The following is an 18,383-nucleotide window of genomic DNA, read 5'->3' as shown; positions in this document are numbered from 1 at the left end:
ATCTATATATATCGATATATATATGTGTGTGTACTATATTATATTAGAATTATTTATTTATCAGTATAGTTCGCGTTATGTAACTTTGCCGCTATGGAGTTGTCTCTGTGGAGTATAATAACATCAGAATGGGTACCTTTTGGATTTGAGACACGCGCGGTCCGCCGCCAGCGGTGACGTCACACGGGGCAAACTCGCGTCGATGCTCGCGAGCTCAGACGTGTGTGTTGTTCAGTAGTGTCAATGTTTGCCCGGCGTTTGTTACAGAATTTTAGAGATTAATGACTGTATGATTATTTACATGATTAGTGAGTTTAGAGGTTAAATTAGAAAAAAACACACACAAGTTTCCCATTAATGACCCATAAAGTGGAGCATATACATTATTATCAGCCTGTAAATTTCCCACTGCTGGGCTAAGGCCTCCTCTCCCTTTGAGGAGAAGGTTTGGAGCATATTGTGGAATATGCTCGCTGTGCACGCCGCTTCAATGCGGGTTGATGGAATACACATGTAGAATTTCGTTGAAATTAGACACATGCAGGTTTCCTCACGATGTTTTCCTTGACCGCCGAGCACGAGATGAATTATAAACACAAATTAAGCACATGAACATTCAGTGGTGCTTGCCTGGGTTTGAACCCGAAATCATCGGTTAAGATGCACGCGTTCTAACCACTGGGCAATAAATAATACATAAAAACGAACAATTTTGCCATATCCGTTCGGCTAATCACTGTTCGGAATTTCTTTGCTAACGCTCTTTCGATCTATAACAGTAATTCTTTATAAAGTTTGATAAGGTTCCATCTCATTCTGATAGCTCGTGTGTTATAAATCCATATTGCGATAAAAATGTTCAGCGATCATGGTGCGTAATGGCGTCACGTCTGTGTAAATTTCATGCTTGCTTGCGTTCCGCTCTCTCGACGAAGTTGGTCATAAGCGACACAGTTACATGATACGAATGAGTTAATTTTTTACACATTTTTTTAACTGTATATAGAGAACTTTGTAAAGTAATTATTAGTTTCGCTATTGTGTCTTTTTTAATATAAATTGTTAGATTTGTGTTTCCATAAATGATCTTCTTATTAATATATTTATAAAACTAACGTTATATACAAAGATTATTTAGTGGGTGTTCAGTTGAACAATGATCTATCTCCGTCTGACATCATATGTTTGACATTTAAAAGAAGGAGACAGCATTGTTTAATTAATCACCCCCTAAACATTATTCATAAATAATTATTTTCTATATTTTTTAAATGATTAATTTACAAGCTTTTATTTGAAAGTACCTTTGTTTTTGTGCGGATCTTTCAATTTAATTAAATGTATGTCAAATATTACGGTACTGGTGACAAAACAATGTTTTATACATTATTTTTTTTCAGTTAAATAAAAGCTTGTTTTAAAAGTATTCTATCATTATTACAAGTTTGTCCTAAATGTATTGGCTTAAATAAGCACAGTAATCATTTTTATGGCTATTTAAGAGCACTTTTATCATGTATGCTGTATACTAGACAAGCGTTTCCCAAACTTTTTAACTTTACTAATATATTGTAAAAAATATTTGCGTTAGATACGGTAATATTAAAATGAATGCAGCTTGTCCCAGTGTTGGGCAACGAAATTCGATAATTTACAAATTTGATAAAGCAATAAGGGGCGCCATTGTTGCGATCCGATATTTAAGTTTCGTAGCCCGACTTTGGGAAACTTATGGAAAACGCTGTACTAAATGGTATCACTTCTCACGCAAAATTATAACTCTGTCTAGCAGAAAGAGAGACTCGCTGAAATCCGCACTTTTAAAATTATGGTAATATTAATATTTTTTTTTATTTTGTGTGCGTCGTTTGACGGTGGTGGTTTTATGTGAGTTGTTTTTAATATATATATAATATTATTAATTTTGCATATTTAAATATGTTTTAAACGTTATATAACGTTAAAAGATATATCTGAAGGCAATAGGCTATATGACTGGTTTTTAAAATCCATTTTATATTATTTAGTAGATAGAGATCAAGGAACACAGTAAAATTAGTTTTTTTAATTCTCTAGTACATATTTGCTGAAAAATATCAAATTAAAAATTCAATACTAAAATAGCGCGCGAAAACGCTACTTCGACAATATGGCACTACAGCGGGTCGGCGACGTCACTTGCTTGTATTGTAAGGCATACAGTAGGCAAACGAGGTTAACAAGCAAGTGACGTCATCATAAACCCGACCAATCAGGAGCGTTTTTTGTGTCACGTGACTGCAGTTGTATTTATAGATTTTTGAATAAATCAATTATTATTTTCAACTTTCGTTAATAAATAACCAATTTTAAACCCATAATATACTGATTACAATAATTGACACTTTATTTTTCGCACTGTTAAATAGCCTATTCTGTACGCATGTAGGATTAATAATAAATGTTAGCGTTAAATAATACCGAACATTACATTTTATAGTGAAGGATTAATTCAATGATACTTAAAAAAAATCTGTTACAACTAACTTCAGAGGCAAAGTTATAATGTTTGTAAACTGCACGGTATTTGATAACTTCAAATTTCGGGCGTGTTACTCAATGTGTTGTGTGTTTGTCATATATATACGTGTGTGTCATTGCATTAGGTATGTGTGGATTGAGCTTGCATTTTTACTTGCATACGAAAACAGTTGTAATCTTACGTAAAATTACGTAAGCTAAAGATTCTTATAAGAATATCGTCGAGGCCGCAATAAAATAAGAAATTGTTGTTGTTTTTTTTTAAATAGTATCTTACTTTAGTTAATTGTAATGTTTATATTCGCAGATTACTTTATCGCAGTAAATCAGCGAATGGGTGTCTGTTGCAAGAAGAGGATGACATGCTTACCGTCTCCTTCATACCGAAACGACCGACGAGAGACGCGCCCAGTTTGAACGGATAACCTCTGTACTATATTCGAGCAGCGAAGGAGAAATAAATAAATAAAACTTGATTGATATTCGATACGATTTGCTAATAGCTCGGCTTTAAGCACTAAAACAGTTCTAGATTGGTATTATTATTACAACTAATATACTATTAATACTTGGATTTGACTTCCAAAGTACCGATAGCAAATACGCTGTCGTACAAAACGCCATTTTAACGTATCCATAGTGAATACCACAGATTGAAAATTCGACCAATGACGTCACAATCGAGGTGAAACTTGTCAATTCCTGTCAATGTCAAACTCCTATAATTCGGTGCCAATTAGTTGAGGTTTTCTGTGTTCGCAACTTTTTCCAAATCTTCCAAAAATATCAAAAGTTTATGACAATTGTTGACAACATTAAATCGATTGCTATATTTAACGAAATGTTATTGTACATTAGTTACGAGTAGCCGTTGAAGTTCCTATGAATTTTAACGTCTCGTGACTTGGGACCCGACTTCTGAATAACGCCTCATTGATCAGAGGGCTACGAATAACGGATAGTAGAGTTAAAATATGAAAATGACAAATGTTAATTAATAATTCTACTATGCGTAAGCAAAACGAATCGTTTCTTGAATATAGTAACCGGGGTTAAGGTTGTTGATATTTTGATATAAAACCAAATTTCCTTTCCAAGAGACACTTTATATATATTTAAAACTAAAGTTGTCTATGGGGTTCGTCGTTTTGTTATATCATCGTTTAATTGAACTTTGTACAAATTATAATGTTTATTTTTCACGTCAAATATTGAAGTTTCTTATGTATTTTTTTTTTTTGTATTTTTATCGAGTTTTTTTTTTTGTTATTGTTAGTAATAATTCTCGAATTACATTTTTTTTTTGTATAGCTTGTTTTTGACGCATTTTTTTTTAATTAACACAATATTTGGCGTGCCATTTATATACATATATTGTATAAAAGTAAATAGGTATGTAAATGAATGTCGTGTACATAATAATTTTTAAGGGAGCACAAATATTTATATAATTAAATTAAATCTGTCTATACTTTTTTTAAAAATTATAAAATCCCTAATAAAATCATGTGTTTAGCTATGAATGTTGTTAAGTGGGTGTTTAGTGACGTAATGCTCTCTCTTTCTGTCGAGTGTCAATTTTAATATCTCAGAAAGAGATAGCACTGTTTAACTAAACCCTAACAACCTTTGTAACTAAGGTTGATAGTCTAATAAATACTTATAACGGTCGACTCATTTGTACCGATATCAAAACAGTTATTGAAATTTTTAGTTTTTTTTTTATAAATAATTTCATATACAAAATGAGTAAATCGCCTCAGTATCTTTATAATTGTTTTTTTTAATAGTTTAATTTTGTAACTGCTAATATATACATTTGTAAATACAAAACATTTGTAAGTGTGTTGTTTTTGGCGTATCGACAACCCTAACGTTTGTATCGCAGATGCCGTATCGGTAGTTCTTCGCCCCTTTGTATATTTTGTTTTATTTCCGGCCGAGTTGACTCACAAAAGTCGCGCTGAGAGAACACATTTCTAACAAGTCTGTGAACGAATTATCAGTATAACTTTTTAGGGAAGAATTTACGATAAAAATATTAAGTAATTATGTTAGCTTATATTATGTTATAAATTTGGGCAAAATTAATTTCAAATAAGTAAAAAAAATATCGATTTTTTTTCTTGACAGTTGACAGATGACATTTTGTTATTTGTTTTATATTCTAATAGTAGGAATAGAGAACAGAATTATATATTCCATATTATATACCAAAAACTCTGTTATATTATGCATAACAAACAATTCTTGATTAATATATAAAAGCAGGCAGTAGTGGGGGGGCGTAGTATGTTCGCGCATGTAACACTTACGGACAAATGACAAGTGTCCAATAGACGATAGGTATCGACTGACGGACCAATCCCGTGCAGCCTCTTCAGTCCTCCAAAGAGACTTAAAAAAATTACAACCCCACAGGCAAGATATATATATTTAGTTATATTTCAACACTTATAGCCACTTTAATTGTACTACCCTGACATTCCAAATGGCATTTTACGAATTCACAATGAATATCATAGATTATTCTAGACCAATCATATCGCTTCAATTCAAGGTCAAAGTTGTTTAATTGTCTTTACTCCTCCTGTGATTGGATTAGGCTTTATTGTATTTAGTGACTTGACTACAGGAATGTATTCTCTCAACGACCGGACCGGACCGGATTAGTGGTGTTTATCACACTATGATATAACCTTAACATAATATTAGTGATGATTAACGAATGATTACAGATTTGTATGAAGATTAGCAGGAGAGATGTGAGGCGTTTTATATTGATTTTGGTACAAAAAGACAAATTGTAATATAAAAAATGTTATTTTTATAAAAATAGTTATTAATTAAATGTAAAATCTTATCAAAATCGATTCAGTTTGCGGCGAGTAAACACAAGTTACCCGAGGCTAATTTAGCAGTATTTTAGGAATACATTAAATCTATCAAATGTTGCCATTATGTGTCTTTTTTACCTTTTTTAATCTATATCATAATATAAGCCCACAGATAATATAAGGAAATGTTGTACAGTACACATATACAATATTTTGTGGGCTATTTATACCATGGTATTGGTTATTATTACATGTAGATATGAAGAGCTGTAACTCTATCAATGGCTAGCTTATAAGCCGGAGATTCCGAGGTTTTGGGCTCGAACCTCAGGCCAGACTAATATATCATTGGATCATTTCATCTGCCGAAAATCTCTTGAGTATCACCTTGGAGTTTTAATTTAGATTTGGCAGGGTTACATTCATGTCCATCGCATGTAAAGTTGCTTCGAACTCTCCAGTTTTATTTCCACTTCATCGTGTTTTGAGAGTAAAGGAATAGTGAGACCAATTTTTTTTGCACACTCTTGGACATTATTATATGTCCAGCGGAGATTGCTTGCTCTCTCTAGGAGAAAGATCGTCGTTACCCAAATTAGTCAGAGGGATATTCATCATCAAATTGCTAAAAGACTGAAAAATATGACTAGACTAGAGATGATTGGAAGAGCACTGCTCTGATCAGAAGTAATGGTGAAAAGGCTAACGAATGATAACATATAGTTCTATGAATCTACCTCATTTGCTTAAATATACAAAACCAATTTTTCACCAATATGTGTGAATAAATTAAATGGGATTTTCTGATTGCAATCTGATGTCGTCAATGCGTCACTGAACTTACCCTCAACGTGATATGGATGTTTTTGAACGTAGCCTTATATTGGAGTACAACCCGTTTGGGTGTATACCAGATATTTAATATCAATACTCAATATGGCCTTCGATACAGAATTCATAGTTGTATTAACGCTGTAAATATTTAGTAATGATTCATATATCTATGGGAGGAATCTAATCGGTTTCTTCTACCAGCACTCGGCAGGTATCCTAATTTCTCCTTCCCGATTCCTTCCATGAAACTTTAAGACAATTTCCAATTTTAGAAATTTATTTGAGTTCGACCTGAACTTACACTTTTCCATATGTTTAGCGTTTTGTTGCCTCTGATATAGTTCAAAAGATAATGTTATGTTAGGACATGTTACTTGTTTATATAAAGCGCTGCTGTTAATTTGACGTATATGACAATTGCCTTCAAAACGATCGTCTATTCGACGCAACCATCTTCTATAATTTAAAAGATACATACGTTCATAATATATTTTGATGTGACGTAATATCGAGAAGACCTAATAAACGTTTTACATTTATAAATAAAGCCAATGCTAGACTTTCGAGGATGACAAATTTTCCTCGAAAATAGTCTTCTATCACGCGTAAAACTTTTGTTAAGATCGGGTAAAAATTGTAACTTTAACTTAATCAGATATCCTGTAAAACAGACGCTTCCAAGATTTTAAGGAAATTTACATTAGATATCTGGTATTATCGAACAATGGGATTTTCTACAACTGTCCTAAAAGTAGACCGTGTAACAAATGAAAGTTTAGGAGGATAATGTGATGAATTTGTAATTAACCATTTACATTCCTACTCTTTTTTAAATTATTTTACCGTCAGTAATAACTTGTATACAAGTGATCTAGTGTCATTAGAAAAAAATAAACGGTCGATATGTCCCAAATGCTATGATTGGCAGTTCATTTAGAGTAGTTCATACTCCTGAAAGTATCATTTTTTAAGGTGACGATTTAACGTCAGACGGGACATGAAAAGACCTTTCCTAAAAAATTATGGAGAATTTTAGTCCACACTAAATATCATTGTTATTTAAATTCTTCAAAGATGCTATAGATCTATTCACTAACGAAGTCGCCAACGTTAACTTATCAGCCTGTATTAGTACGAGTGACGATCGTGCTTACAAGATGTCTTAGTGTGCCTAAGACGATTAACACAAGAGTACAGACAGCAGAAAAACACAAATTAGATTATATGGATTACCTTTGTTTTTAAGTACTACGTGCTGAGTAACATGAAGGGGCGAACCTTCGTGAATGAATAGGTATATAACCTACCTAGCCTACCTATATATACCAAGACCTAATTTAAAATTAAGTACATGTAATTTAAAATTAGGTCGAAAAGTCTTTGACGCGTTTTATATTAAAATGTAATGTTTATTTATTAATTTATTAAGATTTCCTTGCATTTAAACGAAGGCTCAATTTGTTGTAATCGATTTATGACAATTAAACTAGAGGGTGCCAAATTGAAAAAAAAGTGTTGTCGATATCAATTTAATATTAACTTGCTCGACTAATGTTATGTTCAATATCACGAATCTAATGTGTGCGTGAAATGTGTTAGCAAGTTTCCAGTGTTAAGGCTACCACACATAAATACTTTAAAGCACTATGTATGTATTTACTATGTAGCACGTCACGAGATTAACCGCGGCAATAGGCTATTTGACTGGTTTTTAAAATCAATTTTATATTATCTAGTAGAAGTTAAGGAACCCAGTAAAAGTTGTTTTTTTTTTTAATTATAGTACATATTTGCTGAAAAATATCAAATAAAAAATACTGTATACTATGATATGATTACTGTATTGTAATCTGTGGTACATATAATCCACATACAGTAGACAAACGAGGTTAATAAGCAAGTGACGTCATCATCAGCCCGACCAATCAGGAGCGTTTTTTGTGTTACGTGACAAACGTTTAAAAAAATGCATTTTTATTTATGGATTTTTGAATAAATTCATTATTATTTTCAACTTTCTTTGATAAATAACCATTCTTAAACTCATAATACATACTGATTACAATAATTGACACTTTATTTTTCGCGTTGTCAAATAGCCTATTCGCAACGTGCCACGTCACGACGTCGTAACGCGTTTACGTATGGTAGCTCAGTGGAGCGGAGCATTTTCGCTGTGTAAACAAAATGGACGCACCTCATTTATCTCTGAATTATATTTATATATGAAAATATAAATTGTAACGGCCTTTCGTTACCGGGTGTTTAGTTAAATACATTGTGCTCTTTCTGTCATCAAACATTTGACGTTCGGCAAAAGAAGACAGCATTGTTTAACGAATCACCCCCCACATATATGGGGAAAGGCCGTCAATGATTAATGCTTAGTCGAATAAAATTTGAAACGATAGTGTCTGACTGTACATTGTAATATAAATATCGATATATAGAAATTGTTTATTTTTGATTAAATAAAAGATTTAATACGTTTGTAGTTTTCTTTGTTACACTTGATAATTTTAATGTTTACTTTTGTGTGACCAGTGGTCAAAATTTGAACATAAAATAATTAGTGAATATTTTCTAATGCCAGCACTAAAGCTTGTTAATAACTATCGAATAAAAAAAGTTACTGAACTGTCGTCTTTGTTTATTGTTTAACAGTTTAACTAATAATAAGGAATAAAGAAACTCTCCTGAGCCCTGATATCGTTATACAAATTTTTATGTAGTCATGTAGAAAATTAAAATGACATCAAATAATACATTTAATACTTTTCCTAGTGGTAAGGCTTGGTGCAAGCCCCTCTAAGTATGTACCACACACTCATCAGATATTCTACCGTCAAACAGCAGAACTCAGTACTGTTGGGTTCCGGTTTGAAAAAAAAAGCGTGGAGTTGCTTGTTGACTTCCAGGCAGGAGACATAACATACATATATAATTGTATTTAACTAACATGACTGTATTTTTAGATGTAGAAAAAGAGTAACTACTGAGTTTCTTGCTGGTTCTCGGTAGAATCTACATTCCGAACTGGTGGTAGCTTTACTTAGAATAGTTTGTTAAATGTCGATTCAAAAGTTCTTGTAAAAGCCTACTTGAATAAAGTATATTTTGATTTTAGTTAGTGAGTCAATGTAACTACAGGCACAAGGGGCATAACATATTAGTTCCAATGGTTGGTGGCGTTCTGACGATATAAGCAAAGGTTAATATATCTGATAGCGCCATTGTTTATGAGCGGTGGTGACCACATACCATCAGGTGACCCATTTACCCGTCCGCCTACCTTTATCATAAAAAGCATTTGTTTTTTTAGTAATCCTGTTAAATAAAATTGAAATCAAATCATAAATTTAATAAATTAACAAACTTAGAGTATAAATTAATCAAAGTCACATATTAAAATGTGCTTTTACCGTAACCATCCTGAATTACTAGACATCTTAAACATTTAACAAAACTATTTTTAAGTTATCGCGTATCGCAGTTAAATTTAAAATCAATTTAGTATGGATATAGAAGACATGTATACAACGCTACGAGGCGCGAGCGGCGGTTTTGGCGCGAAATTCGTAATCGTTCAGAAATGGTTTCACATTTGTAAAATCGTCGATGGCAGATACGTTACAGAGGAATTATTTATTAATTCTTATGAAAGACTGTGCCCTAATAGAAAAGAATTGAGTTTAGTTCAGTTCGTACAATTGTTAGGTATTTTATCGAGGCAATCTAAACAGGATGTGAGTGTTTTTTTAAATCGTTTCAAAACTGTTAATCAACAGATTATAGACGAAATAAGAGGTGTTAATTCCTGAAAAAATTAATAAAACAATACTTTTGTGCTGCTATTTTATTTAGCGATTCTTAAATTTAAAAAATTGATTAGTACTGGGATATACGCGATCGAAATTTCTTAATTAGCACGAGTTGATTTTAAATATATATGTATAGGTACAAGAGTCTTAGATTAGTTTATATCTAGACAGAATGTCGCAGTACAAAAGACAAGCGACCTAACTTCAATATTTTTTTGTCGAATGGCAGTTACGTTTGACACTCTCCAAACGTCATAATACGTTACCAAATTTATATATGATTTTATATACACTGATATCCAACATGACTCAAAAAAAATGATTTATAGGGCTGCCCGATTAAGGGTTGATATAAATAATCAAAGACGAGGGCAAAATCTAATTCCATTGAAAACTAAAATGATGTGAAAATTTTGTAAAGTACATATCTCATGTGACAAAGCTAATCAAAATTTACTACGTTGAAACAGACTTATGACGCAAATTCACGTCTAGTCTTGAATTATATATTACTAGCGACCCGCCCAGGCTTCGCCCGAGTGCTGATATTAAATATACCTACTACAGAATATCTTACAACGTTTACAGTTTTTCAGTCTTTGACAACACAAACCGCCTTATAAAAAAAAATATATCCCGCTGAGTTTCTTTCGCCGGTTCTTCTCAGGTCCGAGCTGCTAAATTCCGAACCGGTGGTAGATTTTTGACAAACAAAAAGCAAGTGTAAACACTTCTATATTGAATAAAGATTTTTGACTTTGACTTTGATTTAAATTACATGCTGTATAGGCCATATTGATCTATATTAAATGCACAATGTATTTAAGGTACTTAATTGGATAAGGATTAATGCTGTATCGCTTAAAATCGCTTCGAAAATAAGCCATTATTTCTCGTAAAAAGTAAAGTATAAAAAATGGTTATTGTGGGCTATCCCTAAGAGATAGACATATACCATTCGGGAATTTTTTGAAGGCCCTAATAAGGCGCACAGTACTGTAGTACATTATTTTGATCTATCTCGTAGAGTTCAGCCGGCGTTTGCAATGTAAGCGCAAAAAATGTGTTTATTTACGACATCACTTCAGAAACCTGTAAAATTATCAGTTTTTCTCTGCTATATTGTGCATGTATTTTACACATAAACCTTCCTCTTGAATCAATCTATCTATTAAAAAAAAACTGGAATAAAATCCGTTGCGTGATGTTAAAGATCTAAGCATACACAGTGACAGACAGACAGCGGTATAAAGTCGCGTGCACTTGAGACACTTAGACCTTGGAGTATTAGTGCAAATAGTTTTCTAAAACAAAACATCTAGTCTCATTGTCTGTACTGGAGACACAAAAGACACTTAATTTTCATAGAATTGGAATTATGATAGACATCCGTGCTGCAGTTCCACAATAGTTTTGTTTTGGCACATTTTTCAACTATAGTATGCCGGAACGAGTTTGTTATTTGAAATGGAATGTTTACGTTGAAATAATAATGAAATTATTAATTTCTTTGCTATCTAGTTGAGTTGGAATCTTGCTTGTGGCTGAGCAATGGATCGATGTCGCTGAGTGAATAAACTAGGTACTATACTATACTAGGCATTGTTCAAGCGTCGTTTACAGGATCATCTTATTAAAAACCTCTCTTAAGTTTCTCCTTCTTTCTCTCACTACGCTGTGTTTTTAAAATTTCTATTATGTCTCTGTTAATTATAAATGTGTATTATCATGCATATATATAATATTTTATCTATGTTTCTGTTTCATTATTATTAGTATCGTATTTATTGTAAAATTTATTGTTACCGCCTTCATGACTTTCTGTTTGGCCTAAAGGTTGACTGGTAGAGAATGCCTTCAGGCATTAAGTCCGCCTTTTGTTCCAACTTTTGTTGTTGGTCAATAAAGTTTTTAAATAAATAAATAATTAAATATACTATTTGTGTCTTTGTGTTGGCCCTACTGGCTGCATTAGCAGCCCGTAAATGTCCCACTGCTGGGATAAAGGCCTCTCCCTTTGAGGAGAAGGTTTGGAGCATATTCCACCACGCTGCTCCAATGCGGGTTGGCGGAATACACATGTGGCAGAATTTCCTACTGGCTGGAAGACCGCAAAATAAGAATTAAATTTAAATTCGGTAATTGAGTCACAACTTAGGAAAACAATGCGAGCGTAATAGGGAAAGACACTTCGAGCAAGAACTACAATTAGGCTGAATTACAAAATGTCTTAATTATAACTTAGCTATTGAACTGTTTCTTTTTCTAAATTATTTATATCTGTATATTAGTTTTATTAATATTGGGTATTGTTTTTAATTAATTTTGTGGGAATTTTAAAGAGCGACCTTTAATCCGAATTCGTTCATTTTCGGATACGAATTTCCATCAGCGTGCTTTGTGGTCATTTCTTTTCAGTTGCTTTGAAATAAGTTCCAAGTTGTTATGTATTTTTGGAGAGCTAAGAAAACGGTAATGTTTTTAAAATAATCTGCCAGAAAAGTTTTATAGCGATCTTTTTTGTTTTTAAGGCATTTTTGTGGAAAAAAAAATAAAAAAAAATTTGAAATAATATCGTTTTCCGTCTTGCATTTTTAAATTTGAACCGATAATTAATTATTGTTTTAATATTGATAATTCATTCGTTCATTTGTTTTTATAAATCACAAGAAAAAAGTAGATTTTAATTGATACTTTTTTTTAAATAAATTTTTGAAGTTGCATTTTTGACTTATTTTGAAAAAATCTAAAAAACGTGATAACTCAAAAATGATACACTTTTGCATTAATCGTCGATTTACCAATAACCCTGTATATATTAAATTATAGATTTACAAAGTTTTCTATTTTCTATTCTTTATAATAAACTTAACGGATCACGCAATTCTATATGTTATATATCCATAAATATGTGTGATATAATAAACGTATAAATTTAAAATTATACTATTACTTACACACTACTACAAACTATTTGATAAATATTGTACAACATCACATACATTACTCTGATCCCAATGTAAGTAGCTAATGCACTTGTGTTATGGAAATCAGAAGTAACGACGGTACCACAAATACCCAGACCCAAGACAACATAGAACTAATTAAATTTTTCTACGTCGTCTCGGCCGAGAATCAAACCCGGCCACACCACTCAGTGTGATTTGGTGCTTTCAAAGAAGATTATCCCGGACAAGTATTATCCCGGACAAGTTTAATTTGTACGCAGTGGCACAGCTTAGCTCACGACTAGCAGCCGGTGCGGAACTTAAATTTGCCGCCATCTTTTATTTTAAAACAATTACAGCAAGGGTACCAACATGAAAAGACAAAATCATTACTTTTTATATACGAACAATATAATACACTAATATTGTATTATTTACGTAGATATTATATTATTAGATGAAACGAATAAAAATTAAAAAAAATTATATTTGCACCCTAAGATAGCAATTTTTTTATTATAATCCGTATTTCTTATTCAAGTCCTTTAATGTAAATAATTCGTAAGTAAATTTAAAAAATATATGTGTCATATTAAATTGACATTTGACGTTACCGTGTCTAAAAATAAACAGCACAAAATGTATAACAACTCGAAGTCCGGATGACAAATATCATCTTGTCCAAACCAGTTGCGTCGATTTATTCATAAATAAGTTTTATATTTTATTTCTGTCATGGAGGAAGCGTTCAATAAACTCAAAAATAATCGTCGGAATTCCGTTGACAATCTTATTAAATGGATGAAGGATTGTGAGTGAGTCATTTGAAAAAAACAAACGGGATTTGTCGTGGGATACCCGTTTGGAACGAAGTTCCTTCCGCTATATATTACGTAAAAAATTATATATACAATGAAATTAAAATTGTTGTTAACAATCACTCGTGACTAAAACGGAAAACAACCACATAAACAAAGTTTAAATAAAACCGTAAAAGATAGATTAGAGAAAATGTCGCCTGAAGGGGATGACGATATCTGACAGTTCACTCGCGTTAAAGAACTTCGTTCCAATAACTTACTAAGTGATATTCTTAGTGCTATCTGATTGACACTAGCAACCCGACCCGACTTCGACGGGTGCAATACATAGTACATAGCAGCCCGTAAATGTCCCACTGCTGGGATAAAGGCCTCCTCTCCCTTTGAGGAGAAGGTTTGGAGCATATTCCACCACGCTGCTCCAATGCGGGTTGGCGGAATACACATGTGGCTGAATTTCGTTGAAATTAGACACATGCAGGTTTCCTCACGATGTTTTCCTTCACCGCCGAGCACGAGATGAATTATAAACACAAAGTAAGCACATGAAATTTCAGTGGTGCCTGCCTGGGTTTGAACCCGAAATCATCGGTTAAGATGCACGCGTTCTAACCACTGGGCCATCTCGGCTCTCGACGGGTGCAATGCTGATACTAAATATACTACAGAATGTCTTACAATGTTCAGAGCTTTTAAGTCATTAGACAATACAAACCGCTATGTCCCTGAATTTTATTATATATTAATTTAAAATACAATCACAATTTATTTAAGGTACTTGATTGCATAAAGATTATTGTATAGCTTAAAATCGCTTCGTAAATAAGCATTTATTTCTCGTAAAAAGTAAATGATAAAATTGTTTTATTGTGGGTTATCCCTAAGAGATAGACATTTTTCTAGACCTTTTGAAAATGTACAATACTGTACATTATTTTGATCTATCACGTAGGTTTTAGCCAGCGTTTGCAATGTAAGCGCAAAAAAAATGTGTTTATTTACGACATAACTTTAGAAACCTCTAAAATTATCAGTGTTTCTCTACTATATTGTGCATGTATTTTACACATAAACCATGCCCTCGAATCACTCTATCTAATCGATCGATCGATCTAAGCTTACACAGGGACAGACAGACAGCGGGAAGCGACTATGTTTTACTATGTAGTGATTCTAGTGCCTATGAATACTATGCACAAGAGACATAACATTCATTTCGTGGTTTTGCTTTATTTTATCCTCCTGGACAATTTCGACCATTCATCCTATTTACATTTTATAAACCTACAATGTACTGTAACTGCCTGAAATACCACAGCGTGGCCTCTTCCACCATTCTACCAATTGTTAGATACACATGTAGAACTTCATTCAACTCAAGCGGATTTTCTTACGATGATTTTCACGGCCACGAGGTGAAATATAACGACGAATTTAGCACATGAATGATCAGTACATGCCCAGGTTGGAAGAAGTTTCAGTCACTTGGGTCACAAGCCAACAATCATTTATTTCGCAGCAAAAATCGTTGACGGCGTTAATGTCACGGAGGAGAAAGCTCGGAAGCTCTTCGAAAACATCGCCGATTCAAAGAACGTCGAAATTGAAAAGTTTCAAGAGGCAATCAGTAAATTGGCCACCGAACAGAAGAAAACTGTCGAAGAGTTCACCAATACTCTGGCAAAAGAAGGCCCCAAGTTTTTAAATGCTGCGTTCGAAGCCGCAAGCGCTGCTGCCAGTACGTTAAAAGATACATTAATGAAAAAGTAACCGGTCCACTTCGTTCTTTCTACACAATGTTCAGTTTTGTTATGAATATTTATGAGAGTGTGTTTGTTCTAATATATTTTGTCAATAAATATGTAAATTAATTTTGACTATTTTATTGACTGTTTTTTTTTTAATATTTATTTATCACAACTATTCCAACTATAAGAGGAGCAAAGTCACGGAAACAACATTTGACGGCAAATTGACGCGATATCATTGGTCGAGAGCTTGATTAATCTATGATATTCACTATGGATTTGCGAAAAAATGACGTTTCGAACGTCGACGAAACTGTTATCGAAACTTTAGAAGTAAAACTAAAGTGGATATAATTAGTTAAGTGCGATAGTGTTGTATTATAAATAAAGATATATTAATCATAAACTCTTAGTAGTGCACAATATAGCATGAAATACGTAAATCTATGGTTTGTTTAACTTTATTCCTACTTAGATTGGAATAGACTAAACGTCCATAGACAATGGCATTTTAAGGAATGTTAACCAACTTTACCTCGCAGTATTTGTTTTATTTCATTTCAGGGTAAGACATTCGTTAAATTAAATCTTAAGCCGCCCAGGCTAGCATCTCAAAATAAAGTATTTGTGTTATAAATTACAGACTAACTAAAAAAAAAAACTTGTCGTTGACAATGACCTGTCATTGTTTTTAGTTGTAAGTATAGTTTTTGCCAATCATTAATTACATGTCGCGTGTTATCGTCCATCTTGTTTTTGAATAAAAAAGCAACTTACAAATACAAGGATAATTTTAAAATGATATAAAATTGCCCGCTTTTTTAAATATGTATGCAAATTAAATGTGCCTCTCGGGACACCCGACAGAAGTGATAACTTAAGGAAACTAAGTTGAACTATTTAATATTAAAATTGTTTAACTTGAGAAAAGCTTATTTTTATTTGGTTATTACTTAAATTTTATGTAAATTAGTATGATAAGGTAAGGAAAGGTTATTTATTAATAAAATCTTTTATTGATTATAAAATATATTTTAATTTATTTAAATTATATTTATTTTATTCTTAGTTCGATTTCTTGAATATGTACATTAGAATTTTGTGTGTGTACATTATTAGTATTATTATTGCCTGCGTACCGCTGCCGTATGCGTACAAGAAAGGGAAGCCAGACCATAGTCCCATAAGATGATTTATGGGACATTGTATACGCATTTCATAACAATAACAAAATATGAAAAAATAAAATTTAGCATTAAAATGCCGCTGTTTCCTTCGCCGATTCGTCTCGTCTCGTGTTTATATCCGAAGCCAGTGGCGTAACTATCGTAGGGCCAGGTGGTGCAGTGCACCAGGGCCCCGGAGCTCAGGGGGCCCTCTAACCTAAGCTTTGAATAGAGATAACATATGGATTTAGCCTACTAATGTTCGTCTCAATGTATCCTGTATCCTATTTTTATTCCTATCTATAATTTTGAAGCGCAATATAAGTTAAAGACGGGCTGAGGGCCCGTTTCTTTTTCTATGCACCGGGGCCCTTGTCCACCTAGCTACGCCACTGTCCGAAGCGATAGATTTTTGACAATTAACCATTGATTTACGTATACTACTAGATAAGCTGATCAAAATTTAAATTGTGTCATTGTGACGGGCAGGGGGCAGTGGAAGGGCAAGTTAGTTCAGTAAGATAAGATCGTATATAAATACTAAAATCATTTTATGATCCATTAACAAAATGGCAGAATTTATTAAGAATTAAAGTAAATCGCTCCCGTCACCAATAAGCCGAGGTGTTATACTTTTAATGAAGCTTTTTGCACTACTACTGCAAACTACAAACATACTTACTGCTAGTCCTATTATTTAATAGTATTTTTTTTTGTCTGTGTGCAAACTTTATTGATTTGTGTGTGATATTTTCATTTAAGTTTGCCGTTTGTTACCCAATTAAATCGACTACAATAAACGAGTTTATGCCAATTTTTTTTAATTTCACAATCAAAAAATGGTTAGTTTTTTTTTTAAATGGCATAAACTGACCTTAAATTGTCGTCTACACCAAGTCGAATCGGGTTATTCCCGATATTGTTTATTTTAATTAATAACTTGACTGATAATTAGTAACATTACTTTATCTTCGTATAATTAATGGCCCCTGTAAAACCCAAGTGATGACAATGATTCTGTTTTGTATATTATTATTTATTATGTAGATACAGTAAGTGGTCACACAAACAACTCCCCCCCCCCCCTTTGACATTTCTCATAATATTAACTCTGGTTTGTATCGATATAACAATACAGGTATTACTGTTTGGCGGTATATATCTAATAAATGGGTACCCACAGCTTGAACAAAGCTAAACACCAAGTAAATTACATATTCTGATAAAATTTACTGCATATCTCGTGGAATTTAAAAATAGAAAGTTTTTAGATCTTATAAATAAAAAGTATAAAATCGGAAGTCAGCTGTAGATTTTAAGTATTAGTCAGGCGCGGACTAAATGACGGTGTTATAGGGGTCATGACTCCTCCCAAATCGTACAATTCAATTTGAAAACCTTTTAAAAATAGACAATTCACGAAAAGTAATTCAAATAATTAATTATATTAATATTTGAATATTTCGTCTATTTATAAAGAAACTTAGTTCCCCAAAAAATGTTGTTGAGTTAATGTCATCTAGGTGAGGTTACTTTCTTGGTGGCTTTGTGCAAGCCCATTTTTTTTTTAGCATTAGCAGCCCGTAAATGTCCCACTGCTGGGATAAAGGCCTCCTCTCCTTTGAGGAGAAGGTTTGGAGCATATTCCACCACGCTGCTCCAATGCGGGTTGGCGGAATACACATGTG

At 32.8% G+C, this 18,383-nt stretch overlaps 2 protein-coding genes across 4 annotated transcripts in view; both read left to right on the top strand.

Annotated features, from left to right (window-relative positions):
- Positions 1-3,725, top strand: part of LOC125074933 (copper-transporting ATPase 1) — a 74,823-nt gene extending 71,098 nt beyond the window's left edge. For 2 of the 3 annotated variants that reach the window (XM_047686415.1, XM_047686416.1), the window contains one exon: positions 2,828-3,725. In XM_047686415.1, the coding sequence (XP_047542371.1) occupies positions 2,828-2,945 (118 nt within the window). In that variant the 3' untranslated portion in view covers positions 2,946-3,725. Of the gene's footprint in view, positions 1-1,792; positions 1,832-2,827 lie in introns of all 3 variants that reach the window. The other variant, XM_047686417.1, reaches the window with a different exon arrangement.
- A 9,881-nt stretch (positions 3,726-13,606) lies between these two features.
- On the top strand, positions 13,607-15,619 carry LOC125074934. The gene is made up of 2 exons (XM_047686418.1): positions 13,607-13,771; positions 15,301-15,619. Exons 1-2 carry the CDS (start codon positions 13,696-13,698, stop codon positions 15,549-15,551), a joined length of 327 nt encoding a protein of 108 aa, XP_047542374.1. The 5' UTR covers positions 13,607-13,695; the 3' UTR covers positions 15,552-15,619.
- Positions 15,620-18,383: the final 2,764 nt, after the last annotated feature.

Source organism: Vanessa atalanta, chromosome 29 (assembly GCF_905147765.1).
Source record: "Vanessa atalanta chromosome 29, ilVanAtal1.2, whole genome shotgun sequence".
NCBI lineage: Eukaryota > Metazoa > Arthropoda > Insecta > Lepidoptera > Nymphalidae > Vanessa > Vanessa atalanta.
The sequence above is the reverse complement of the archived record's forward strand: the minus strand, read 5'-3'. Positions and strand labels throughout refer to the sequence as shown.